At 59.2% G+C, this 22,844-nt stretch overlaps 1 protein-coding gene across 6 annotated transcripts in view; it reads left to right on the top strand.

The window, feature by feature from the left end:
- Positions 1 to 22,844, top strand: part of UROC1 (urocanate hydratase 1) — a 39,074-nt gene that overhangs the window by 13,698 nt on the left and 2,532 nt on the right. For 5 of the 6 annotated variants that reach the window (XM_082345228.1, XM_082345230.1, XM_082345226.1 and 2 more), the window contains 17 exons: positions 492 to 622; positions 1,296 to 1,389; positions 2,227 to 2,286; positions 2,572 to 2,700; positions 2,808 to 2,869; positions 6,124 to 6,190; positions 6,272 to 6,415; positions 7,404 to 7,492; positions 9,311 to 9,373; positions 9,685 to 9,864; positions 10,495 to 10,592; positions 10,755 to 10,827; positions 11,851 to 11,972; positions 12,316 to 12,386; positions 14,945 to 15,043; positions 16,304 to 16,403; positions 18,871 to 18,952. In XM_082345228.1, the coding sequence (XP_082201354.1) occupies positions 591 to 622; positions 1,296 to 1,389; positions 2,227 to 2,286; positions 2,572 to 2,700; positions 2,808 to 2,869; positions 6,124 to 6,190; positions 6,272 to 6,415; positions 7,404 to 7,492; positions 9,311 to 9,373; positions 9,685 to 9,864; positions 10,495 to 10,592; positions 10,755 to 10,827; positions 11,851 to 11,972; positions 12,316 to 12,386; positions 14,945 to 15,043; positions 16,304 to 16,403; positions 18,871 to 18,952 (1,565 nt within the window). In that variant the 5' untranslated portion in view covers positions 492 to 590. Of the gene's footprint in view, positions 1 to 241; positions 261 to 491; positions 623 to 1,295; positions 1,390 to 2,226; positions 2,287 to 2,571; positions 2,701 to 2,807; positions 2,870 to 6,123; positions 6,191 to 6,271; positions 6,416 to 7,403; positions 7,493 to 9,310; positions 9,374 to 9,684; positions 9,865 to 10,494; positions 10,593 to 10,754; positions 10,828 to 11,850; positions 11,973 to 12,315; positions 12,387 to 14,944; positions 15,044 to 16,303; positions 16,404 to 18,870; positions 18,953 to 22,844 lie in introns of those variants that run through there. The other variant, XM_082345231.1, reaches the window with a different exon arrangement.

The raw sequence follows: 22,844 nt of genomic DNA, 5'->3' as shown, positions 1-22,844 counted from the left end.
GGTGCGATGAGAAGCCTTAGACACTTCTTCCTGCTCTTGGGCGCCTGTCCCTGGTGTCAGGCACTGCTGCAGGCCTCCCGGAGCTGTGTGCCGCCCGAGGCTACCGGCCACGCTGGGTACTGCTCCACACTTGCACAAAGAGCCTCCGGCCCCGGCTTGTCAGCTTGCCCTCCCCTTGAGTCTGCACCTGCCGCTGTAGCCACAGGCCTCGGGGCAGCCCCTCTCTGGTCCTTGCCTTGGGTCAAGCAGCCTGGTCCCCGGTGAGCAAGAAGAGGGAGGGACTTGAGGGCTGCCGACGGGAAGCAGGAAGGGCAGTCAAGGAAGGCTTCCTGCAGGAGGCAACATGGTAGGCTGGCCTGGGGTGAGGACCAGGCAGTCTCCGGATGGGGCCCTGGGTTTCTGAGTGGAGCAGAGGCAAATCCAGGTGGGGAGATCTTGGCTTGGAGCCACACCCCTGCTGTCCTCACCTCTCTCCCCTTCCCCACCACCAGCTGGCGTTGAGGAATGCCCTTCGGTACTTCCCCCCGGACACCCAGGAGCTGCTGGCCCCCGAGTTCGCCCAGGAGCTGCGACTGTATGGGCACATCTACATGTACCGCTTCTGCCCCGACATTGAAATGAAGTGAGTGCTGCAGGCACAGCTGCACAGGGGCCCAGAGTGGGAGGCTCCCTGGAGGGACCCTGCTGGGGGTCAGGACACAGTGAGGGTGAGGTCCAGGCTGTTCCCACTAGGAGGCCCATGGATGCCTCTGCCCTGGGCCAGGCTTGGGGCTGCAGCCAGGTCCGGGCGGGAGGCTCTGCCTTCCTCAGCGTCCCCAGGAGATGCTGCCCCTGCCTGGGCATCACACTCTGGGCACCATTGTTCTTGGAAATGCCGGAAGCGCAGACTGTCTGGAACGACCCCACAAAGCAGGAGGCACATGCCCTCGCTCCTGCCCGGGCCTGCTGGCCTGGCACCCGCTGCAGAACTGGTGCCCAGGAGCACTGACAGCCTGAGGAAAGGACGGGTGAATCAAGTCCACCTGGAGGACAGGCTTCAGCTCTGCTCTGAAGTCCGCTTTATCCCAGCTGGAGCCTGCCCACCGGGGAGGGAGGGCGGCCTGGGTGGGAAGGGCCCGGCACAGCGCACGAGCGCGTTTGGGACCACCTGCTGCTGGGAGTTCCCAGGCGCCTTCTGCGGGATGCCAGGGCTTGCTGTCCACCTCTGCGCCCGGGCCGGGCTGGGCCCGAGCTGTAGCAGGAAGGAAGCCTGTGCCCGCCCATCGTCAGGCCTGGCAGCTGCACCCCCTTTGCAGGGCCTACCCCGTGGAGCAGTACCCCTGCCGCACGAGAGTGGCTGCAGCCATCATGCACATGATCATGAACAACCTGGACCCTGCTGTGGCCCAGGTAAAGGCCAGGGAAACGGGGCCGGGGGCCAGCGGTGGAAACGGAGTGGGAGAAACACATGAAATGCTCTCAAGCTTTTTATTCAGAAATAATGACAGATTGGAGGGAAGTTGCAGAGACAGTGCAGAGAGGGCATCATCCCCTTCTCCAGGGCGCCCCCTGCAGCTGCATCTTCCGTAACTACGGTGCAGCATCAGCACCACGACACCAGCGTTGGTACAACAGGCACACGTGTAATTTTACATTTTCTAATAGCCACGTGCAAACTGAACAGAAACAGATTTAATACTGTAGTTTGTCCCAGTATATCCAAAATGTTATCATTTAACATGTAATCATCAATATAAATATTCTGTAGTGTTTTTTTCCTACTAAGTCTTTGAAACCAGGGGTATATTTTACCCCTAGAGCTTGTCAGACGGGCTGTGGCTCAAGTGCTCAGTGGCCACACGTGCCTTTCCCGGCGTCCTCGAGCGCCAGTCTGTACCTCTGACACCCATATTGAAGAAAGGTTAGGCTTCGGGGGTCCCTGAGTATCTTACTTGAGGGTGAAATGGTCCCAGGATGTGACCACTCCAGCTAGTGACGGGGGCTTCCTCAGCCCCGGCCCCAGACAGACCCCTGACACTGACCCCAGACCCAGCTCTGACGCTCACCCCAGGCTGAGCACTTACCCAGTCCCGGGTGGGCCGCTGTCCCCGGGCCTTGCCCCTTCTGGCTCCTCCCCTGCCCCCCACTCCTCCTTCGGGGGCCATCGGCCACCCGGCCCGTGAGCCCTGCGCAGGCAGGGGCCTCCCTTCCGGGCCCCCATCTCAGACAGCATCGTGTCCTCCCCAGTTTCCCCAGGAGCTCGTGACCTACGGAGGAAACGGGCAGGTGTTCGGCAACTGGGCTCAGGTACGCTGGACTGTGGCCTGGCCCCGCCCTGACCCCAGGCCTTTCTTCCCCCACGTCCTCTGGCCTGGAAGCACCTTACAGACCAGGCTCAGGACCCGGGCTCTGCCTCCCTGATGCCTGAGATCCCAGCCCTGGAGGCTACCTGGGGACGTCGGAGGTCCTGAGGGAGAGCCACTGGAGGGTAGAGGGCTCCGGGCAGGACGGCTAGGGCCTGGGGCGGGGGGGACTTGGGGCTGGTGCAGGGCCCCCGCTCACAGAGCCCCCCGTGTTTCACTCTCCCCGCAGTTCTGGCTGACGATGTCCTACTTGTCCCAGATGACAAAGGAGCAGACGCTGGTCATGTATAGCGGACACCCCCTGGGCCTCTTCCCCAGCAGCCCCGGGGCCCCGAGGCTGGTCATCACCAACGGGATGGTGGGTCCCAGGGCAGCGGGGAGGGCCAGGTGCCCACACACCTGCCGAGCCATCGTCCCCAAGGGCACGGCGCTGCCCCCAGCCCTCAGCCCAGCCCTCTTGTGCAGGTCATTCCCAACTACTCCTCCAGGATGGAGTACGAGAAGCTCTTTGCCATGGGGGTTACAATGTAAGTGCTGTTTCAGCTTATGTTATGGCCTTCGCCAGGCTTTATTATAAAGCAACGCAGCAATAGTAACTACAGCTTTGAAAAGCCCTCACAATCAAAGCTCTATAGCACAGTTTCGCATTTGTGTATTTCCTGCTAGTTTTCATAGATATACCTACAATTTTCATATAGGCGTGAATCCTACTTTTGCAACAATTTACTATCAGTTTCAAACATACAGAAAATTGACAGAATTAACGGGGAACACCAAGATTCTGTGATTAATATGCTACTAAATTCACTTGATCTCCTATCTGTCTGTCTATCCATCCCTATATCCACTATCATTTTTTTGATGCGTCTCAAAGTAAGCTGCAAATATTGTTGCCTGGAATTCAGTATTTGTCCATAGTTTTTTTTCTTTTTTTAATGTTTATTTATTTATTTGGCTGCGTTGGGTCTTAGTTGCGGCATGCGGGATCTTTAGTTAAGGCATGAAGACTTTCTTAGTGGCAGCATGCGGGCTTCTTAGTTGCGGCATGCGTGTGGGATCTAGTTCCCTGACCAGGGATCCAACTGGGACCCCTGCATTGGGAGCATGGGGTCTTAGCCACTGGACTGCCAGGGAAGTCCCCACAGTTTTGTTGGTCTCGAAGTGAAATTTACATGTCACGAATGCACAAACGCACACGTCACGTGCTCCGTTCTGTGAGCTCTGACGATGCGTGTGTCTGTGTAGCCCCTGAGCGTGCTGTCCCATTAACGCTCCAATTGGAGGTGTTCCCTCAGACGTTGTAGCAGGAGCCACAGCGAGAAGGGAACCTCCTCCCGCCCAGACGCCCCATTTCACAGCGTCTCCTGTGTCCTGCCCGACATCCCGTGTGTGTGCGGACGCTCGGCGGGGGTGACTGGACAGCCAGGGAGAATGCCCTCTGCACCTGTCCCCTCCTCGGGATTCGGGCTGACTTGCTCGGTTTCACCAGCAGTGCTCAGTTGCGCTGTAATTTATTTAGCTCACTTGCCACCTGGTTTGGGTTGTTCCCAGTTCTCTGGGAATGTAACGAATGCGACAGGACACCCCTGATCTGCACGTGTTTGTGGGTCTCTGGGAGCGGTGCGCTGGCATCATAACCACGTAAAGTGTGAGCGAGTCTGCCGTGCTGGGGGCCAACCCGCCGGGCCTCAGGCCGATAGCCTGTGAATGATTGTAATCATGGTCGCCGCCACTTGCTCTAGGATTTACAGAAGCCTCTGAGCTGGGGGCCCTTATTAACCCATTTTGTGGAGGAAGAAACTGAGGCTCAGAAACCCAATTACCTTTTTCCTTCGTCGTAAGTAGTTACTGTTATTATATAATAAGTTGCTGTTACTATTACTTATTATGAGGCCTGGCGACCTCTTCTGTACCAGTGGGAGCAGAGGGATAGTCGGTGTCTGGTCAGTGGCCTGAGTGTGGCCGTGGACCAGCCCCTGTGCTCCTGTCCCGCAGGCTCAGGACAGAAGCTTAAAGGGGCGGAGCTGCAGAGTCAGACCTGGTCTGGCTGCCCCTGAGGGCTGACCCCAGGCGCTGGGAGAAATTGACCAAAGAGAAGATGCAAATCACTGTAGAGGTGGGAAAGGGTTATCTGTGTAAGGACCAGGTGACCAGGGCAAAGCCTTTTCACCATCAGGCTGACAAAAATGGAACTGGTCCCCTCCATGGTGGGAGGGTACGTGGGGGAACAGGCAGCCACAGGCTGGGGTGTCAAGGTCTATACAGCACGGCCGGGGGCACGGGAGGGCCACATCCAGTGACTGCGGTCAAAGTCCCAAATGGAGATAACTCTGACCCCATGATTTTACCCCCAAGAGTGATCTCAGGAGCAGCTGCAGTGGGTCAGGTGAGACAAAGGATGGAGTCAGAAGGACTTAAAATCGGTTCCCGGCCCTGCCGCATGTCCCTGTGCGACCTTGGAACTCAGATCCTATCTGTAAAGGCGACGTGGGTGGCGGCCACCAGGGAGCACGCCCTGCGTCGGGGTCTGATGCTTTCACCCGCCTCCCTGGTAGATGTTTATCACATCAGCCTGATTCTCTTACGTCCTGTCATATTCACACAAACTTGCAAGGCAAAGGTCGTGACTCCCCATTTTTTGGAAGAGGAAGCAGAGGTTCTAAATGGTCCAGTGCTTTGTCCCAGTCATGGGACAGGCTTGGCATTCAGATCTGCGAGAATCAGGATCCACCCTGATCCAGAGGAGAGAAGGTCCAGAAAGCAGCCTCGAGGGTCTCCTGACCTCAGTGGTCCTCAGGGAAGAGTAAAACTAAGGCAACAGCACAATCTCCCATCACACTGCCAGAAACGCAAATGTTGGGTAATTATCACGTGATGCCAGCAGGAGTGCTTATGCCCTGCTGGTGGCGGTCACTCCGGAATGTGATGCTGGCTATTAGTGTTTTAAATGTTTGCACTGATGCCCTGGCACCGCCTGCCTGGATTCTACCCTGGAGGGCACGGCAGGGCCAGGGAGGTCGCTTACTGCAGCCTCGTCCTGTGGCCCAGCCGAGCCACCCGGCTGACCGACAGGGAGAGGGGACGTCCTGTGACTCTGATGGGGTTGACTGTGGAGCCACGAAAGGTCTGCGGGTGCTGACATGGAAAGGCCCCCACGGGCCTTGTGTCTGGGGGAAACACAGCTCCAGAAACAGTGCCTACAGAACAAGGCCGTTTATGTAAACAGCAATAACCGCTCACACAAAACACGCCGTTCGCTGGACTCCGCCCTGCAAGCCGCACGCGGGTCTCAGGCGTCCCCTGACGGGCGGCAGAGCTCCCCGCCCCGGCCCCCCGTGAAGGTGGCTGGATGTTCCAGGACCGGAATCCCGCAGACTGTCCGGATTCGGGGTGTCGCCGGGAGGCCGCGGCCCTTGCCGCTGTGTGTTCCCCGGCCCCGGGTCTCCTCCTGCGGGTGCGGGTCGGCTCCCCCGGCTTTGGCCCCCACGGGACGGCGTGGTGCCTCATCCTCAGCGGGAGGTGCTGGGTCATGTCAGCTCTCATCCGTGTGGCTAAATGTCCCCAGTGATTTCACCGATTTTATTATGGTTTTTAAGAGAATGAAACCTGTCTGTGAAAGGTCTGAGGGGGACCAGAAATGGGGACTGTGGCCTCTTCTATAGCGTTCTTTTGTTTCTGAAGGAGAAGGTAGTGCTGCACTTGGGGTGATGACAGTGCGTTTTAGGCCATGGGAAGTGGGGCCCCAGGCACCGGCTCACCCCGCTTCCCCCTCTGTGGGCAGGTACGGCCAGATGACGGCGGGCAGTTACTGCTACATTGGTCCCCAAGGCATCGTCCACGGCACGGTGGTGAGAGACGGGCCGCGCCTGCCCACGGGCCGGGGGTGAACGAGCTGGCGTGGATCGTGAACCCGAGTCCTTGCCCCGCAGCTCACCGTACTGAACGCCGGGCGGCGGTACCTGGGCGTCCAGGACCTGGCCGGGAAGGTCTTCGTCACCTCCGGGCTCGGCGGGATGAGTGGGGCTCAGGCCAAAGCCGCCGTCATCGTGGGGTGCGTCGGCGTGATTGCAGAGGTGAGCTGGCGGGAGCGCCTCCCCGCCCTCCTCCAGAGCCCCCCACCCCCGCCTGCCCCCTCTTCTCTCGCCCTCACCCCCCACCGAAGCCTCCCAGCCTGGGTCCGAAGGGCAGCGAACGCCCCTGCCTTCCACCCCCATCCCATCACCTGCCAGGGCCAGTGCCTGCCGACACTCTGCCGTGAAACCGCCAGCCTGTGGCCTGGCTTCCCTTGCCCTGGGGGCCTGGACTACAGCCTGTGAATAAGCGAGCCAGGCTCCCCCATAACGGACAGAGCGGTCGGTCGGGGGAGAGCCGGGGAGAGCGCAGGAGCCTTCCCTCTGGCTCTCAGTTCCTCGGGCAGGAAGAGAGGAAGGGAGTGGAAGAGGAGGGGCAGCTGTGAGGAAAGCATGGGGGCACGCACCCGTGGGATCTGCACTTGGCTGGTAGTAAGCCTGTGACATGCACGGATGTACCTGTTAGGAGCCCACTTGGCTGCAGGTGACAGAAAACCCAACGAGAGCAGGTTACACAAAGAGGGTTTTATTTTTCTCAGGTAACCAGCAGGGCTGGCATTGGCTCAGCAGCTCAATGTCAGGGTCAACATCTCTAGATTCTCTTGGGCTTCCCTCGTGCACACACAAGTGGCGGCCCCAGCCCCAGCCATCCCATCTACGTTCAAGGCAGGGAAAAGGAGAAGTGCCAGCTATGGCTGACTCTATTTTAGAAGGAAAATAATGCCTTAGAAGCTCCTTCTTTTACTTCATCAGTCAGTATGGGATCAAACGGACACTCTTATCCACAGGGGAGGCTGGAAGCGGTGGGAGGGCAGTTGTGATTACGTAGGATGTGATTCATCCCCTGGGGCCGAGCACAGCGTCACCCTGAGCGAAATCCAGGTTTGCTGATGCAAGGCAGGAGGGGGAGTAAGTACGGACAGCAGCTCGTAGGGTCTGCCTGGCCCTGTTGGGAAAGGGGGTGATCTACACCCGTGCCTCGTGGTCCCAGGTGGATGGAGCGGCCCTCATGAAACGCCACAAGCAAGGCTGGCTGATGGAAGTGACCGACAGCTTGGACCGCTGCATTGAAAGACTCAGGTACAGTGTCCGGCTCGGGGGGAGACCGGGCTGGGACCTTCTAAATGTCTGCTTCTCGCTGGTCCCTTCCGCGAGCGTGGGGGAAGCCCGTGTGCATCCGTGGTGCCCATACACGTGGTCTAACAGACTTCAGTAGTTTTCTCGGTGACCCCGACGCTCGGCCACAGTTGTGCAAAGAGCGTGTCTTGTGTTTCTCCCCGTGGTACCTCAGTGCCCAGCCCAGGGCCTGGCACACAGTAGGTGCGGCTCGGATCTGCTCAGCCCCTGGGAGGTGGAGCTTCTCCTCAACAGGACCCCGTCAGGTTCTGCGAGGCCCGTCCTCCTCCCCAAGGGGGCCACGGCTGGTCCTGTGGCGCCGGGCCCCTCCCCGCTGCGTGCTGTCTCCTCAGCTGTCTCCGTGGGGACGGGGCGGGGCTGCCCTGGAGGCCGCTGGTCAGGTGCCCTTTTTGAAGCATCCTCTCAATGAATTTGCTCTGCAGAACTGAGCCCCTTGTGGGGGGTTCGCCTCTGCACAGGGGGCTCCATCTGCTGCAATTAGACTCGCCCAAGGTCTCCAGGGGGCTTATGTAAAAATGTTCAAAGACACACAGAGTGTGAGAAATATTCCCATTACCAAGACTGGATACTTTTTGGACATAGATCTTTGAAAACTGGCAGAAAACTCTCCATTAATCACAGGAGAAGTTCCAGCCTCCTAGTGTGGCATGAAGGGTCTCGCCTGATCTGGCTCCGATCCTGTGGGTGCCTCTGGAGCACACGTGCCCACTCACACCCACACACACCCGCATGTACACACTCACATGCTCACACACACTTTCAACCCCTGTGACGTCTCTGTCATCTCTAAACACCCCTCCTCCAGCTGCCTGCTCCCTCTCGTCACTCACACAAGGTTTGGGTGCTTAATTCCGCGGTCACACACGTGGACACACACAGCGTCCAAATCAGTGTGACAAGTGCCTTAAGCAGCTGTCTGGGCACATTTCTGCTCCCTGAGCTGCGGAGACGCAGATGGGAATGGCGACCCTCCCGTGTCTGTGGGGCTTTCATGTATTCAAATCTTCTGTTTCCCCCAAATATGCTTTCATTTTTTGTCCTCTTATTTTTCCAAATAATGTTTGTTTATTTATTTATTTATTTATTATTATTATTTTTGGCTACATCGGGTCTTTGTTGCTGCGCGCGGGCTTTCTCTACTTGCGGCGAGCGGGGGCTACTCTTTGTTGCAGTGCGCGGGCTTCTCGTTGCGGTGGCTTCTCTTGTTGTGGAGCACGGGCTCTAGGCGCACGGGCTCAGTAGTTGTGGCTCACGGACTCAGTAGTTGTGGTGCACGGGCTTAGCTGCTCCGCGGCATGTGGGATCTTCCCGGCCAGGGATCGAACCCCTGTCACCCGCATTGGCAGGCGGATTCTTAACCACTGCGCCACCAGGGAGGTCCCCCAAATAATGTTTAGAGTCATGTTCAGTGACATCTGCAACTTAAGGATCACGTTGAGTGAGTTCTAGAAAGATCCCTGTAGAGTCCTCGCAGCAACAGCCCTAATTCTACTAATCGAATTCTACACCTTGGGGCGGGGAGGGATTGTCACCTTTGCCAGCCAGCCCCCCCGAGGGCATTCAGTCTGCTGTTCCCCTCAGGCCTGGGTCCTCAAAAGACACACCTCATGGGTCCCTGCATCTCAGGCCTACGCTCACACCTGGTGCTTTGGGTGCCTCCTGGGCCTTCTGCATCCCCACCAGCTTGGGGCCTGTGTGTTGGGGGTGGGTAGCCGTGGGCAGGTGCGATGGGGCCATCTGTCCTGCTCTTGCCCCTTCCAGGGAAGCGAGGAAGAGGAAGGAGGCCCTCAGCCTTGGTTACCATGGCAACGTGGTGGATCTTTGGTAAGTGGGGCGAGTTGGCAGCCTTGGGGACACCAGGTGAGCCCCCCCAGCCAAGGTCCCGGGCCAGGTGCTCCCGGGACACAAGGCTTCCAGTGTCAGCTTGAGGCTCTGCTCCCAACCTCCATGGCCCGGATCCTTTGCCCAGCCAGGCAGCCCTCCCGCCAGGGATCTTTCCAGAGGGAAAGCAGGATGAGCCTCCATGCCTGACTGCTGGGCGTGTGGGCTGGGAAACGCTGCGTGCCCGCCTGGCTGGACCCTGAGCTCGGGCCCCGGCACTGCCTGCCCTGCCCTGACCACCTGAGTCTCCCCAGGGAGCGCCTGGTCCGTGAACTGGACACGACGGGGGAGCTCTTGGTGGACCTGGGGTCAGACCAGACGTCCTGCCACAACCCGTTCAACGGTGGCTACTACCCCGTGCAGCTGGGCTTCGCGGAGGCCCAGAGCCTCATGGCCTCCGACCCTACCGCCTTCAAAGCCCTGGTCCAGGAAAGGTGATGCAGGTCCCAGGGCTGCTGGGGGAGGGGTGGGGCACACATGGCCTGCAGGAACTTTGGACTGGGAGGCTCTGGCCTCTGCCCACTTCTCCTGGGGCAGCTGTGTGGCCTCGGGCAAGACCCTTAACCTCTCTGGGCCTCTGTCACACGGGGTCATGGGCTCCCTGGCCTGTGGGTGTGTTGGGGACAGACTGGGGTGACATTTGCAAAACACTGGGGGCAGCTTCCAGCACGTGTGAGTGCTGAGCAGGTGCTGGTGGAGGGGAGCCTGAGGCGCTTCTGCAAGCGGCCGTTGCTTATTCAGCACTGAGTCTGGTCCTGGCGCCGGGCTGGCTGGCTGAGGACCCGACCCGACCCATAGGCGCTAGTTTAGGGGCTGCCTGCAGGGTCCTGAAGGGTAGGGGGACCTGAGGAGCCGGGAGATATGGGGGCTTCCAGGCAGGAGGCGCTGGGGGTGGGGTCAGCAGGGGGTGGAGCCAGGAGGGGGGGGTCAGCTGGGGTGGAGCCAGGAGGGGTGGGAAGCCAGCCCGGGGAAGAGTCAGCAGGGAGGTGGGGCTCGTGGGGCTGGGCTGCCGTTACAGCCCTGGCGGGCAGTGCTGAGCTGACCACTGACCGCACCTCTCACAGCCTGAGGAGGCAGGTCTCGGCCATCAACAGGCTGGCCCAGGAGAACTTCTTCTTTTGGGACTATGGCAATGCCTTCCTCCTGGAGGCCCAGAGAGCAGGTGAGAGAGAAGGGAGGGGGGTCCCCTCTCTGCAGGCCTCGTGGGCGGGGCAGTGTGGCCCGCGGGGTGGCTCCACGTGTCCCTTCTGGAAGCTGGCCCTGCCAGGGCCTTGGTCTCGCTGGGCCTCGGTTTCTCCAGGTGATGCTGGGTCTCTGCGCACAGGGGCCGACGTGGGGAAGACGGGCGCCAACAGGACGGAGTTCCGCTACCCCTCGTACGTCCAGCACATCATGGGGTGAGTGATGGGCCCTTCCAGTGTCTGTCCTAGACATGCGGGTCTGAAGATCTCCTCCTCTCCCCGCTGCTCAGGCCACGTGCTGAGACCTACGTTCGGCTCCAAGTGGTCACGGCACCGGGTCACGGGCTTTCCACCCCAAAATGCAAGGGGAAAGGAACTGGAAAGGAGAGACGCTGTGCAGGGCCTCAGGGAGAGAACAGGATCGGCCACGCCCGAGCCCTGAGTGGGCGGCCGAGGGCCTGATCCCTGCAGCCGTGTGCTTTCCTGGCCACGTGGGCCGGAACAAGCGGGGACCAGGGAGCGGCCGGAGGGAGAGGGCACGGTGGAGTTCAGGCCTGAGCCGCTGGGGTCGGGTGGGGTGGGGAGCAGCCCCGGCTCTGCACCGTAGGGGACCCCAGGGGGGCGAGAGAAGCCCTCTTCCTTCTGAGGTTCATTGTGGGAGGGGAAGGGCCGGAGTTGGGCCAGGGCCCGTGGGGTGTCCCCAGGGGGCGGCGGGAAGGGAGCCCAGCGGGAAGGGAGCCCAGTAGGGGCTGGGTGGGCGCGGGAGCCCAGGGAGGCCCCTGCATTCCTCTGCCTGGAGTCCCCTCGCAAGGCCAGCCCGCTTAAAGCAGATTTGGCTGCTTTGTCCCAATATTTAGTTTCAGTTGCCTGGTTTTCAGGTTGTCTCTGACAGCAGTTTAAGGAATTTCTGCTTGTCTGTGTCCCAGCTCCCTGCTCCTGCAGCCCGAGATGGTACAGCTCTGAGAGGGGTACCGGGAGCTGGGGGAGAGAACACCGAGGGGACAGAGGGGGTGGGGGAAGTTACCGTCCAGTTCGAGGCTCAGGGGCTTCCGGCAGCAATCGTGGACACCGACGCCCACTCACTACACAGGCCCCCACGAACCACCCGCCTGGCGCACGGCCCTCACCTCCTCAGTCTGGAGCATCTGCGGCCTCGCCGACCGTGGAGCATGGTGACCCCAGCCAGGGGGTGCAGCCAGCCTTGGAAGCCCCCAGGTGACGAGCCTTTTGCCCTTGCAGGGACATCTTCTCCCAGGGATTTGGGCCCTTCCGCTGGGTGTGCACATCCAGGGACCCGCAGGACCTGGTGGTCACGGATGAGCTGGCCACGTCAGTGCTGGAGGAGGCCATTGCCGGCGGAGGTGAGGCCGTTGGTTGGAGACGCTGGCGCGCGGGTGACCCCCAGAGGCTCCGATAGACACCTGCCTGGCGGTGCCGGGCAGCCTGGGCGCGTGGGCACCGGGCACGTCCGTGGGCGCTGCCTGGTGCTGGTGCTCTGGCTCCCTGTAGCTGCCCCTGTGTCCGCGTGCCCCGTCCCCTCGTGTCCAGGCCCCTCTGCGTCTCCGTGTCACAGCGGCTCCAGGCCGTCTGTGGACACAGACAGGTGCCTCTGCCCCGCAGCCTTCGCGAGGGAGGGTCTGTGCCCCCCCCCCCGTGGGGCAGGGGCTCCCGCTGCCTGTGACGCCCTTTCCCCTCTCCCCGCAGTGAATCCGGCTGTGGAACAGCAGTACGTAGACAACATCCGCTGGATCCGGGAGGCCTCCCGGCACCGGCTGGTGAGGGCTCGGCCTGGCGGGGGCAGGGTGGGCAGCTGGACGCTGCCCGAGGTGAGGGGCTGCTCGCCACCTGGGCCAATTAGGCGATGTCCCCACTGGCCACCTCACCCAGCGGCCGCTGGACAGAGAAGCCCGGGACCTTTCAGAAGGGGGCCTGGGCTCCGGGGCAGCACCCGGGGTCAGGCAGGTCTTTCCTCCCCTCACTCCCCTGCAGGGCCCTGGAGCCAGGTCTCCCAGCTTCTCCGCTGTGTGACCTGGGGTGAGTGGCTTGGCCTCTCTGAGCCTCCCGTCCCATCTGCACGGTGGAGATGCTGGAGGCGGCGCGTGCCCCGTGGCTGTGGTGTGGGGCTCAGAGCAGGCCCTCGGATGCTCTGCGGGGCCAGGCCTGGGGGGACGGGCGTTTCTGTGACTGTGAGCGTGACCACCAGTCGGATGACTCGGGGTGGGGACTGGTTTACACGGACGAGGAGCTGACCTGTGGATTCGGGTCTAAGCGGGGCTGGGGGCCGGGTGGGGGGAGTGACAGTGGGGGAAGCAGAGGGCTCAGCCAGTGCACAGGCCTGAGGAGACAGCCAACCGGATGCACCAGGGCAAAGTGCGAAATGGGCGTGCGGGTCACAGGCCTTTGGCCACAGACCCTGGTGGCCGGATGCCGCCACCACGTCTGGACCAGTGGGTCCTTGGCCTGGGCTTCAGCCAGGCCTGCCCCGAGCTCTGAGCCCCCTCTCCTGGGATTCCTGGTCCAGCCCTGTCCCCCCAGGCTGCCGCCGCCTCCTGGCCCAGTGGTCACAAATGCATTTCTCCACAAAACCCTTCATGCCAACCGCCTGGAGCCTGAGATGCCCACGGCCGTCGCTGTTGGACTTGAGGGCCTGGGCCTGGGAGGGTGGGGCAAGAGGTGGAGATGGGGGGCCAGTCCAGGGAGGCCCGGAGAGGAGGGGCACGACCACCGAGAAGGGGCCGGCAGGGTTGCGGGGCTGAGGGCATGTGGGCGGCCAGCTGGACGCCGCCCCAAGCCTGCGAGCGGGACCCTCTCTTTGTGTTTGAGTTAAAGTTACTTGGACATCGCGTCTTTCCCCCTTGTTTCAGGTTGCGCTCCCCAACTCCCTCCCTCCCTCCGTCTCATGAAAGCTGGTGATCACAGAAGGTTGCTCTTTTAACATTTTAACTGTTTCTGTTAATGTACACTCTTGACAAAGCTGGCAATCCTGTGTCAGTTCCTCCCATTTTCTGTTTCTGGATCCAGGAAATCTGAAAGGCTGCCACGCTGGTTTACGGTACAGTTTTTCCAAAAAGGATTTGAGGCAGCTGGCGCAAGTAAAGTAAGGCCTCTGGGTGGAAAGCGGGAGGCCGAGGAAGCCACAGGCTGACCGAGAGGCTGGCATGCGCGGGCCTCCTGTGGAGCACCCCCCCCCCCGCCGTGCTTCGCCCCATCCCTGGGCGGCTGAGGGAAACACCTGCACCCCCTTTGGAGAGTCCAGGGTTTCTCAGTCTTGGCACTGCTGACATTTGGGGCCAGATGAATTTTTTTTGATTGTGGTAAATATACATAACATAAAATTTACCATTTGAACCATTTTTAAGGTACAACTCAGTGGCATTAAGCACGTACACACTGTTGTACAACCATCACCACCGTCATCTCCAGAACTTTCTCATCTTCCCCAGCTGAAACTCTGCCCCCGTCAGACACTATCCCCCTCTCCCCTCCCCTGTCCTTTTGCGTCTGGCTTATTTCAGAGAGCACGATGTCCTCAAGGTTCATCCGTGTTGTCACATGTCAGGATTTCCTTCCTCTTTAAGCTGAATCATGTTCCCTGGGTGTACGGACCACACCTTGTCTGTCCATCGCCGGCCATGGACACTGGGTTGCTTCCCCCTCTTGGCTACTGTGAATGACGCTGCTGTGAACATGGGCGCTAATACCTCTTCGAGCGCCGGGGGGCTGGATATCCTTTGTCACGGGGACCATAGTCTAGCAGCGGCCCTACCCATGCCAGCAGCACCCAAAATGTCCACAGTCATCCCCAGATGTCGCCCGGCTGAGAGCCAGCCGCGCTAACGTGAACAGTGGTGCATTTTCGGGAGCCTTTGTTTCCCCAGTGACTGCCCCCCAGCTCCCAAGGGGCTGCGTCCTGGTGGCGGTGCGCAGGGGCTCAGCCTCCCCGGCCCATTTCCTCACCTGTAAAACGGGGCCTGTGATGAGCACAGGAGTGTCTTCCTCACAGACTCACTAAGGAGGTTCTGGGTGCCAAGCTGGAGCAAGGCAGACACATCAACGCCGCCTTGGGGGGTGCTGAGGTTACTCTGGTTGGGAGGGTCGAGCGGGGTGACGCCCACGAGAGGTGACATCCCCGGAGACGGGCGAGTCAGGGTCCCGGAGGCCCCTGGGGGTTAACCCTGCGGGGATGGGTTAGGAGGGATGTCTGGGAGCCCAGACCGCACGTGCTGGACTCTAGAGCTGCCTCTTGCCTCCCTGGAGGCGGCCGTCTGACTGCTGGTGGACGTGTCTCCCGAACATCCCCCGCATCAGTCAGCTCTCGCCCTTCTCCCCGCAGGTGGTGGGCTCCCAGGCCAGGATCCTGTACTCGGACCAGAAAGGCCGTGTGGCCCTCGCCATGGCCTTCAACCAAGCCATCGCCCGTGGGAAGATCAAGGTGGGCTGTCCTGTGCTTGGATGGGGCTACCCAGCCTCCCCACCAGGCCAGCCCAGGCCCGGGAGGGAGGAGGCCCGTCCTCAAACCCAGGCTCTGACGACTCGGTCCCTGCTGTGTGACTTTGGGCAGTCAGAGGCCCTCTCTGAGCCTCTTATCAGAAAAGAGGCTCCTGTAACCTCAAAACGTGGCTTTCCCACGAGTGTTTCATGTGACTTTGTTAAATTGTCCCTTTCAAACCATGACAACCTTCCCTGCTTTTCCCCATTTCCCTCCTGGTCAGCCCTGCCCACCTCGCTCGGTGCATGCACACTTCCTGCTATGGTGCTATAGTGCTGGCAGGGCAGAGACAGCGTCTTAGTCCTTCCTTCCCTCCCTCCTTCCCTCTTCCCTGCCTCCTTCCTTCCTTCCCCCTCCCTCTTTCCCCCCTCCCCCCTTCCCTCCCCCTCCCACCTTCCCTCCCCCTCCCTCCTTCCCTCCCTCCCCCTCCCACCTTCCCTCCCCCTTCCCTCCCTCCTCCCATCTTCCCTCCCTCCTCCCCCCTCCCTCCTTCCCTCCCCCCCGACTCCTTCCTAAGCGCCCCCTGGTGCCAGCCTTGCTGCAACACTGCTGTGCAGAGGACAAGGTAGACAGGGGCCAGCCTGGTGGTGGTGGAGGGACACTTGGACATGCAGGCAAAGGTATCAATTCAGGGGCTCTCAGCTCTGTGAATAAAGTGAATGAGGTGACATGTGGGGCGACAGGGGTCAGGATGGCCTTCTGCCTTGCAGACGCAGAGTGGAGGCCTGAGTATCCAGAAGGTGCTGGAATACTGCACAGGTGGTTCAGGGCAACGGTGAAGAGGGGGAGCATACTTGGCCTGTTCAAGGGCAGGACAGCTCCTCGGACACTGAAGCCGTGAAATCCCGAGACCTCTACTGCGGTCGAAACGCCAGGCTGTCCCTTACAGCCCTGTGACATCGGGGAGGTGTCCTGTCCTCTCCGGGCCTCAGTTTTCCTCTCTATAAAGTGGGTGTGGTGACAGTGTGGGTGGGGTTGAGGAGACTCGGACCCAGCACCTGGGGAGCACACGGGGCTCCGGGCGGCCGGAAAGTGTGTCTCTGAGCAGCCACGGGGGCATCGGAAACCCTGTGCTTCCTCCCGCCAAAGGTCTGCTTTTCAGGGGAATCCGAAGGGCGTCGGGCGTGCCCTGTCCCTTGACCTCTGCCCTGCGCTGGGCAGTGGACACTGGTAGCTGACCTCTTGTGTCCTCCCACACTGCAGGCACCGGTGGTCCTGAGCCGAGACCACCATGACGTAAGCGGCACAGACAGCCCGTTTAGGGAGACCTCCAACATTTGTGACGGCTCTGCCTTCTGTGCAGGTGAGGAACACAACAAACTTAAACTTTTTTCTGTTGGATTTTACTTAACATTCAAGTGATTCATTCAGTCAGTTGTGGCGTTGCAAAAAAGGTGCTGGCATCTGAGAGGCATGGCACGGGGTGACCAGCCCAGGACGGAGGGGTCCTGGGACGCAGGCTCAGTTGTAAACCAGGGCGGGTACCAGGTGGACCAGCTAAGTGGATGCCCGAGACCTGGGTGCACCTGGCCCCGTCTCTTGCTGGTGATTTTCAGAAGGTGGTCACCTCCCGCGGCCCGCGTTCAGGGAGGGACTGCTGCTGCTGCAGCCACCGTGCTTGTTACTGTCACCCCAGAGCTTCTGCGTTCCAATCCTGGGGGGCTTTCTGGTTCCCAGCACCTGCAGCTCCTCCCTTTGTGGACGGGATCCCAAGGGAAGGAGGTAGACACTCAGGAACACCATCCACATCACTTTGTTTCGAGGGATTGGTCCACTTCATCTAAGTTATGGAATTTATGAGTATAGAATCATATTCCTTCATTATCTTTTTAATGTCTGTGGGGTCCACTCTGTCATTCCTGATGTTGGTCTTTTGTGGCTTCTTTCTTTCTTTCTTTTTTTTCTTTGGCTGCTGTGGGGCTTGAGGGATCTTAGTTCCCCGACCAGGGATTGAACCCATGCCCCCTGCAGTGGATGCACGAAGTCCCAACCACTGGACTGCCGGGGAAGTCCCTGTGTCTTCTTTCTTTTTCCTTTATCAGTCTGGCTAGAAGTTTATCATTTTTATTGATATTCGCAAGAAGCTTTTAGTTTAAATGATTTTTAAAAATTGCTTTTCTGCTTCCAAATTCATTGATTTCTACTCTAATCTTTAGTATGACCTTTGTCCTATTTACTATGGGTTTAATTTGGTCTTCTTTCTCTGGTTTCATGATGTGGAAGCTGAGGTTACTGATTTTAAACCTTTTTTCTTTTCTAATAAAAGTATTTTAATGCTATGAACTTCCCTCTAAACACTGCTTTAGCTGCACCCCACAGATTTTTACATAATACACTTTTATTTTCATTCAGTTCAAAATATTTTAAATTTCCTTTGAGACATTATCTTGGACCCATGAGTTATTGAGAAGTATCTTTTTAAATTTTCAAGTTTGGGGAGATTTTTCCGATATCTTTCTGTTACTGACTTTTGATTTAGTTCCATTATAGTCTGAGAGCTTACTCTGTATTCATTCTGTTCTTTTAAATTTGCTAAGGGTTGTATTGTGGCCCCGAACGTGGTCGATCTTGGTGCATTTGGGAAGAAGGTGTATTCTGCGGTTACTCGGGGGCTTGTTCTTTAAACGTCAGTTAGGTCAAGTCACTTGGTGGTGCTGTTCGTGTTGTCTAGATCCTTACTAACCTTTTGCTGACTTGTTCCATAACTTACTGACAGACGGGTGATGAAGTTCCCAACTGTGTGTGTGGATTTGTCTGTTCTCTTTTCAGTTCTCATCCACTTTGCCATGTGTGTTTTAAAGCTGTGTTGTTAGGTGTGCCCTTGTTTAGGTTTATTGTCTCTTCTTGGAGAATTGACCTCTTTATCATCGTGTGATGTCCCTCTTTATCCCTGATAATACTGCTGGCTCTGAAGTTCTCTGATATTAATGTGGTTTACATTCGTATCCTTTGGCCACGGTAACAACATACCACAAACTTAGAGGCTGGAAACAGCACAAACGTGTTCCCTCACAGTTCTGAAGGTCTAAAGTCTGAAGTCAGTTTCTCGGGGCTTAAGTCGAGGTGTGGGCAGGGCTGTGACGTCCCAGGAGGCTGCAGGGGAGAATCTGCTCCCTGGCCTTTTCCAGGTCCTAGAGCTGCTTTTCTTGCATCTCATAGCCCTGCACTAGGAGGAAAGTATTCCCAGGACCCCCTCCTCTTCTCTGTGGGCACAAGTGGGGGTTTGGAGGAAGAGCCTGCCAGAAGGTGCCGACCCGTTCTGTCCGTGTCCCCAGGGGCCTCAGTCTCAGGCAAGCTCAGGCTTGTCATTCAGCAAGTCCTTAGACATGAGTGAGGCACGGGTTCCATTTTCTGTGCAGGTGCCTGCCTCCCCACAGAGTTCTGGTTAGTTGGCCACCCTGGGACCTCAGGCCTCTGATGGGCCAAGGACAGTCGGTAATTTGCAGCTTGCCCCCCAGACTTTAGCGTGTTTGCTCTAAGGGTGGGACTGATGCTCTGTGTCGTCTGAGCTAAAACCGCCAGCACATCCCTTTGAATTCCTTTGTCCTTCGTGCTTCTGGGGCGCTGTACCTGGCACTTGGTGCCGGAGAGAAGACAGCAGGGGGCGACAGTGCTCGTCGGGCACTTGTTCATTATCCTGCTTCGCTTGGCTCTGAAAATACAAGTTTCTGCTGTTCCTGCAGTTGCCCTGCCTCGTTCCCATCCGTCCCTCAGACCCTGGCCCGGCCCGGCCGCCTTGCTCGGGGGCTAACGGGGCTCTGTTTCCGCAGACATGGCCGTGCAGAACTTCGTGGGAGGTGCATTCCGGGGGGCCACCTGGGTTGCCCTGCACAACGGCGGGGGTGTCGGCTGGTAAGGAGGTTTCCGAGGGCCGGTGGTGCAGCTGGGGCTCCTGTGGAAGTCTCGGGGGTCTCCTCCAGGGTCCTGGGCCTGCTTCCCGGAGCTCCCGCTACTGAGAGCTCCTCGTGTGAGCTGGAAATGGGGGGCCTTGCCCAACACCCCACCTTTGGGGTCTCACCCGTCGCGCGGGACACCAAGGCCTGCTGTGGACGCCGTAAACCATCCTTTCCTGTCGTTTTCATGCTGCTTTCACAGATGTTTTCCAGGGAATTCGCAGCACTGTCCTGGCCCCGTCCTTTCACTCCGCCAGGGGCTGGGCTGGGAGGCGGGGACCTGGGTTCTGGGCTCCCTGGGTCCTGGCCCCGCTCTGCCCAGCCAGGCCTGTTTCCCGCCCACGCCGCGAGGGAGCTAGGGCTTCTGGGAGGCTCCCTTCTGGGCGACAGATGCAGTTCCCTCGTGGGGACGTCCCTATAATTTCTGCACCCAGCTCCTACACGAGGGGGTTTTCTGACACCGGCTGGGTGTCCTGCAGTTCCACTCAATTCCAACTGTCAGCACAGAGATAACGTCAGATCCCACGGCTGAGGGCTCGGTCCCACCGGGCCGTCGTCCCCCCCCTCCGCCGACTCCAGTCACATGTCCACAGCATTGCCCGTGCTTCCGACCCACCGGCTGCAGATCAGAGGTCCCCGCAGCCTCTTCCTCGGGTTCCACTGGTTTGCCAGAGCAGCTCACAGAACGCAGGGAACCCATGTATTCACTGGATTTCCGATTGATTACAAAAGATATCAGAGGATGTGAATCCGTAGCCGGATGAGGAGATACACGTGTTGAGGCCCCAAAGGGACCCTGTGGGGCTGGGGCCGGGCACGGCAGCACGTGGAAGCGTTCTGGCTTCCCAGCCTGGACGCTCTCTGGACCCGCTCCTTCGGGGTCTCTATGGAGGATTCCTTACGCGGGCGTGATTGGCTACATCACGGGCCCCTGGTGACTGATTCCACCTCCAGCCCCGCTCCCCTCCCGGAAGGTCAGGGGCCGGGACCCACGTTCCAGGCCTCTGATCACACGGTGGCTCCGCTGGCATCCAGCCCCATCCTTGGGTGGTTTCCCAGAGTCACCTCATCGACATAAGGAAAGACACCTTCATCCCTCTCAGCACAGGAGATTCCAAGGGTTTTAGGAGCTCTGTGCCAGGAGCAGTGGACAAAGATCAAATACGTCTTTCTTGTTATAAACCATGATGTCACATTTGCTGCTAAGAACGATGAATAACTAATGTTTACTGCAAATGGACCGCATGGCAAGCATTTGAATCCCCTCTCTCACCTACTCTTGCAAGAGAAATGCACCTACAGATGCGGAAACTGAGGCAGCAGGCAGCTGGGGCTACACCTGTGCGCGTGGCCTCTGGGCGGGGGGTCGCCTGGGGAGCTCTGGTTGCGCGGGATTCCCGGCTCAGAGCAGCAGGGGGCGCCGTCGCCCCGCAGAGGAGGAGGGCTGCCCAGGCCCGGCCACCTCTGAGCCGACCTCTGAGCCCGGTTTGGCCGGATCAAGCCTGGACTTGCCCTCCAGAGCCAAGTCCTTCACGCTGCAGCTTCCAGAGCGTCCCCGGGGGCTGGCTTGGCCTTGGGCCCTTCGAGGCCGGAATTCCAAGCTGCAGCCCGGTCAGGTGGCTCTCATGAATGGAAAATGTGATCGGATCGCGTGTCCTTTCAGAGACACAGGCTGGGGAAAACCAGGACGGGAGAGAGCGCCTGGCGTTTTGGCACTGGATTTGCTGAGTCACGCTGCAGGTGCAAAAGCAGCTCTGAAGGGGGCCAGAGGTGGTGGTGGAGCCGGATCTGGACCCAGATCTGTTGTTCCTGGATTCACGACATTGGTGACAGGACCGCAGAAGGCAGGACGGAGCCCCCGAGAAAGCGTGCAGGACACGAGGCCTCGGGACACTGCTCGCCGCTGACCCTGCACGGGGCTCCCAGAGCGGGGTCCCCCCTCACCGCCAGGCTGCCCCCTAGGCTCTGACAGGGTGCGGCCGGCGAGGCACTGGCACCGAGGCCCTTGGTCGTGGCCGCCCTCGAAGGCTCCTGTGGAAAGTGCCTCAGATTCACCTAGAATCCATCAGACACACACGTGCATGGTTTAATCCAACAGATACTGCTGCAAACCTTCCCGCGAAAATCAGCGGGAAAAATCTGTCCCACCCCTGTTCTTCCTTCCATCTCCAACTATAGTTTTTGCTTTCTTGTGTGGAAAAGCAAGTTTCTAAGTCATAAGCCACGCTGATACCTCTCAGTTTGCTTTCAGTTTTTCCACTATCTGTTGGCTCCCCGATTCCGAGCTGGTCAGTGTCGCACTGGGTCGCTCTGCGGTCCCTGCTCTGCCCAGTCTGCTCTGACTGTGTGCTGGGGTCTGTCCTGTGCTGCCTGGCCCACGGTCCGTGCTGTCTGCTCCTTTTAGACAGGGCGCAGGGCGGGAGAGTCGGCAGTCAGTCCCTGGTCTCGGCGGGTTGGACGGCTGCGTAGAGACTGTGTGGTTCCGTCCCTCCAGGGACGTTGCGGCCAGTTCCGGAGCCGCGCGGGAGGGTCCGGGCCTCACCGTCGGTGCTGAGCCTTCCCCTCAGTCCCTGTGTCCCCGCCTTATGTCCTCACACCTGGTCCAGCCCCGGGGCCTCACGTCTTTGAGGAATAAACGCACCGTCTTTGTCTGGATACTGATACTGTTTCCTCACTAGAGCATATCTCGAACCCGGCTGTGCACGGGGATCCCCAAGGAGCTTGTTTCTCCTGGACAAATGGTCATGATAGCAGCATGCTTTGCGGGCTAGCTAGCGGTGGAGATTAGTCACGGCAGCTAAGGTGCCTAAGGTGCGCGACCTGTGCACGGGTGTCTCCAAAGACACTCGTCGAATCATCTCGATGGTCCCACCTATGAGGCAGCTGCACCCAGAGTGTCACTCTGCCTGGGGTTCCCAGCAAACCCACCCGCAGTCACTTGTGAAGGAGCCAGGACAGGCCCGCCCCCCGACCCGCCGAGGCACCCCTCCTGTGAACGTGAACCGTTATTGTGTGTGCATTGTGGGTGCCACAGTTCCCGGCATGAAGATTCCTGTTTGCATAACCTCTTCAGCCCTGGCCGGTATCACTGCCTGAAACCCAGGGCTGCCGGGCTGGTGGGCAAGAATTACAGACTCTGCTGTTTTGCTTTGAGTCGCTCTCTCCCAGGGTCTTGTTCCTGAGTTGCATGTTCTTGTTCATCTTATAACGTTGAGTACTTCCTTCCTTAGTACATCTGGCACTGACTCTTGTTACATGTGACATAGGGTTCTGCTTTTATGTCCTTCTCAACGGGACCGTTCTCTGTCCGGCAAGTGCTCCGAGATACAGGTCCTCCTTTCTTGCTGTCTTCCTGGGCCCAGGACTGCTCCAGGCAGGGTTTGCAGAGGTCACCTGGGGCTGAGCACCTTTGCCCTCTGACCATCTGAGCTTCGGGCTACCAGAACGAAAGATGTCGTTCTAATCTCCGAAAGTCCTCTCTGGTCAGAGGACTGTGGCTGCCGCCTGCTTTGTCCTCTGATCCCCGGCACCAGCCTCTGACAGGCGAGTGGTGATGACCTTGAATCCATGCAGAGCCTCCTCCACCACAGGGGCCACGGGAAGTGCTGGGAGCCCGTTCGCGGGCACAGGGCTGCCGGCTGCAGGGACGCGGGCCCGGGCACAGGAGTTCCGCTTCCGCTCCCTGGGTGGGATGGGGCAGAGGGTCCTCACCCTCTTGGTGGGAACCGGCTGAGGTTGTCAGGAGGGTCCAGCTGGGCAGAGAAGCGGGTGAGGCCGGAGGGGCCAGAGGGTCTGAGACCTGAGGGTTTGGGGTCATGGGGAGGAGCCTGGCAGTGAAACCTGGCAGGAGC

The sequence above is a fragment of the Balaenoptera borealis genome (genome assembly GCF_965194805.1).
Source record: "Balaenoptera borealis genome assembly, chromosome: 12".
In the NCBI taxonomy this organism is placed as follows: domain Eukaryota; kingdom Metazoa; phylum Chordata; class Mammalia; order Artiodactyla; family Balaenopteridae; genus Balaenoptera; species Balaenoptera borealis.
This window is presented reverse-complemented; position numbering and strand designations above follow the sequence as displayed.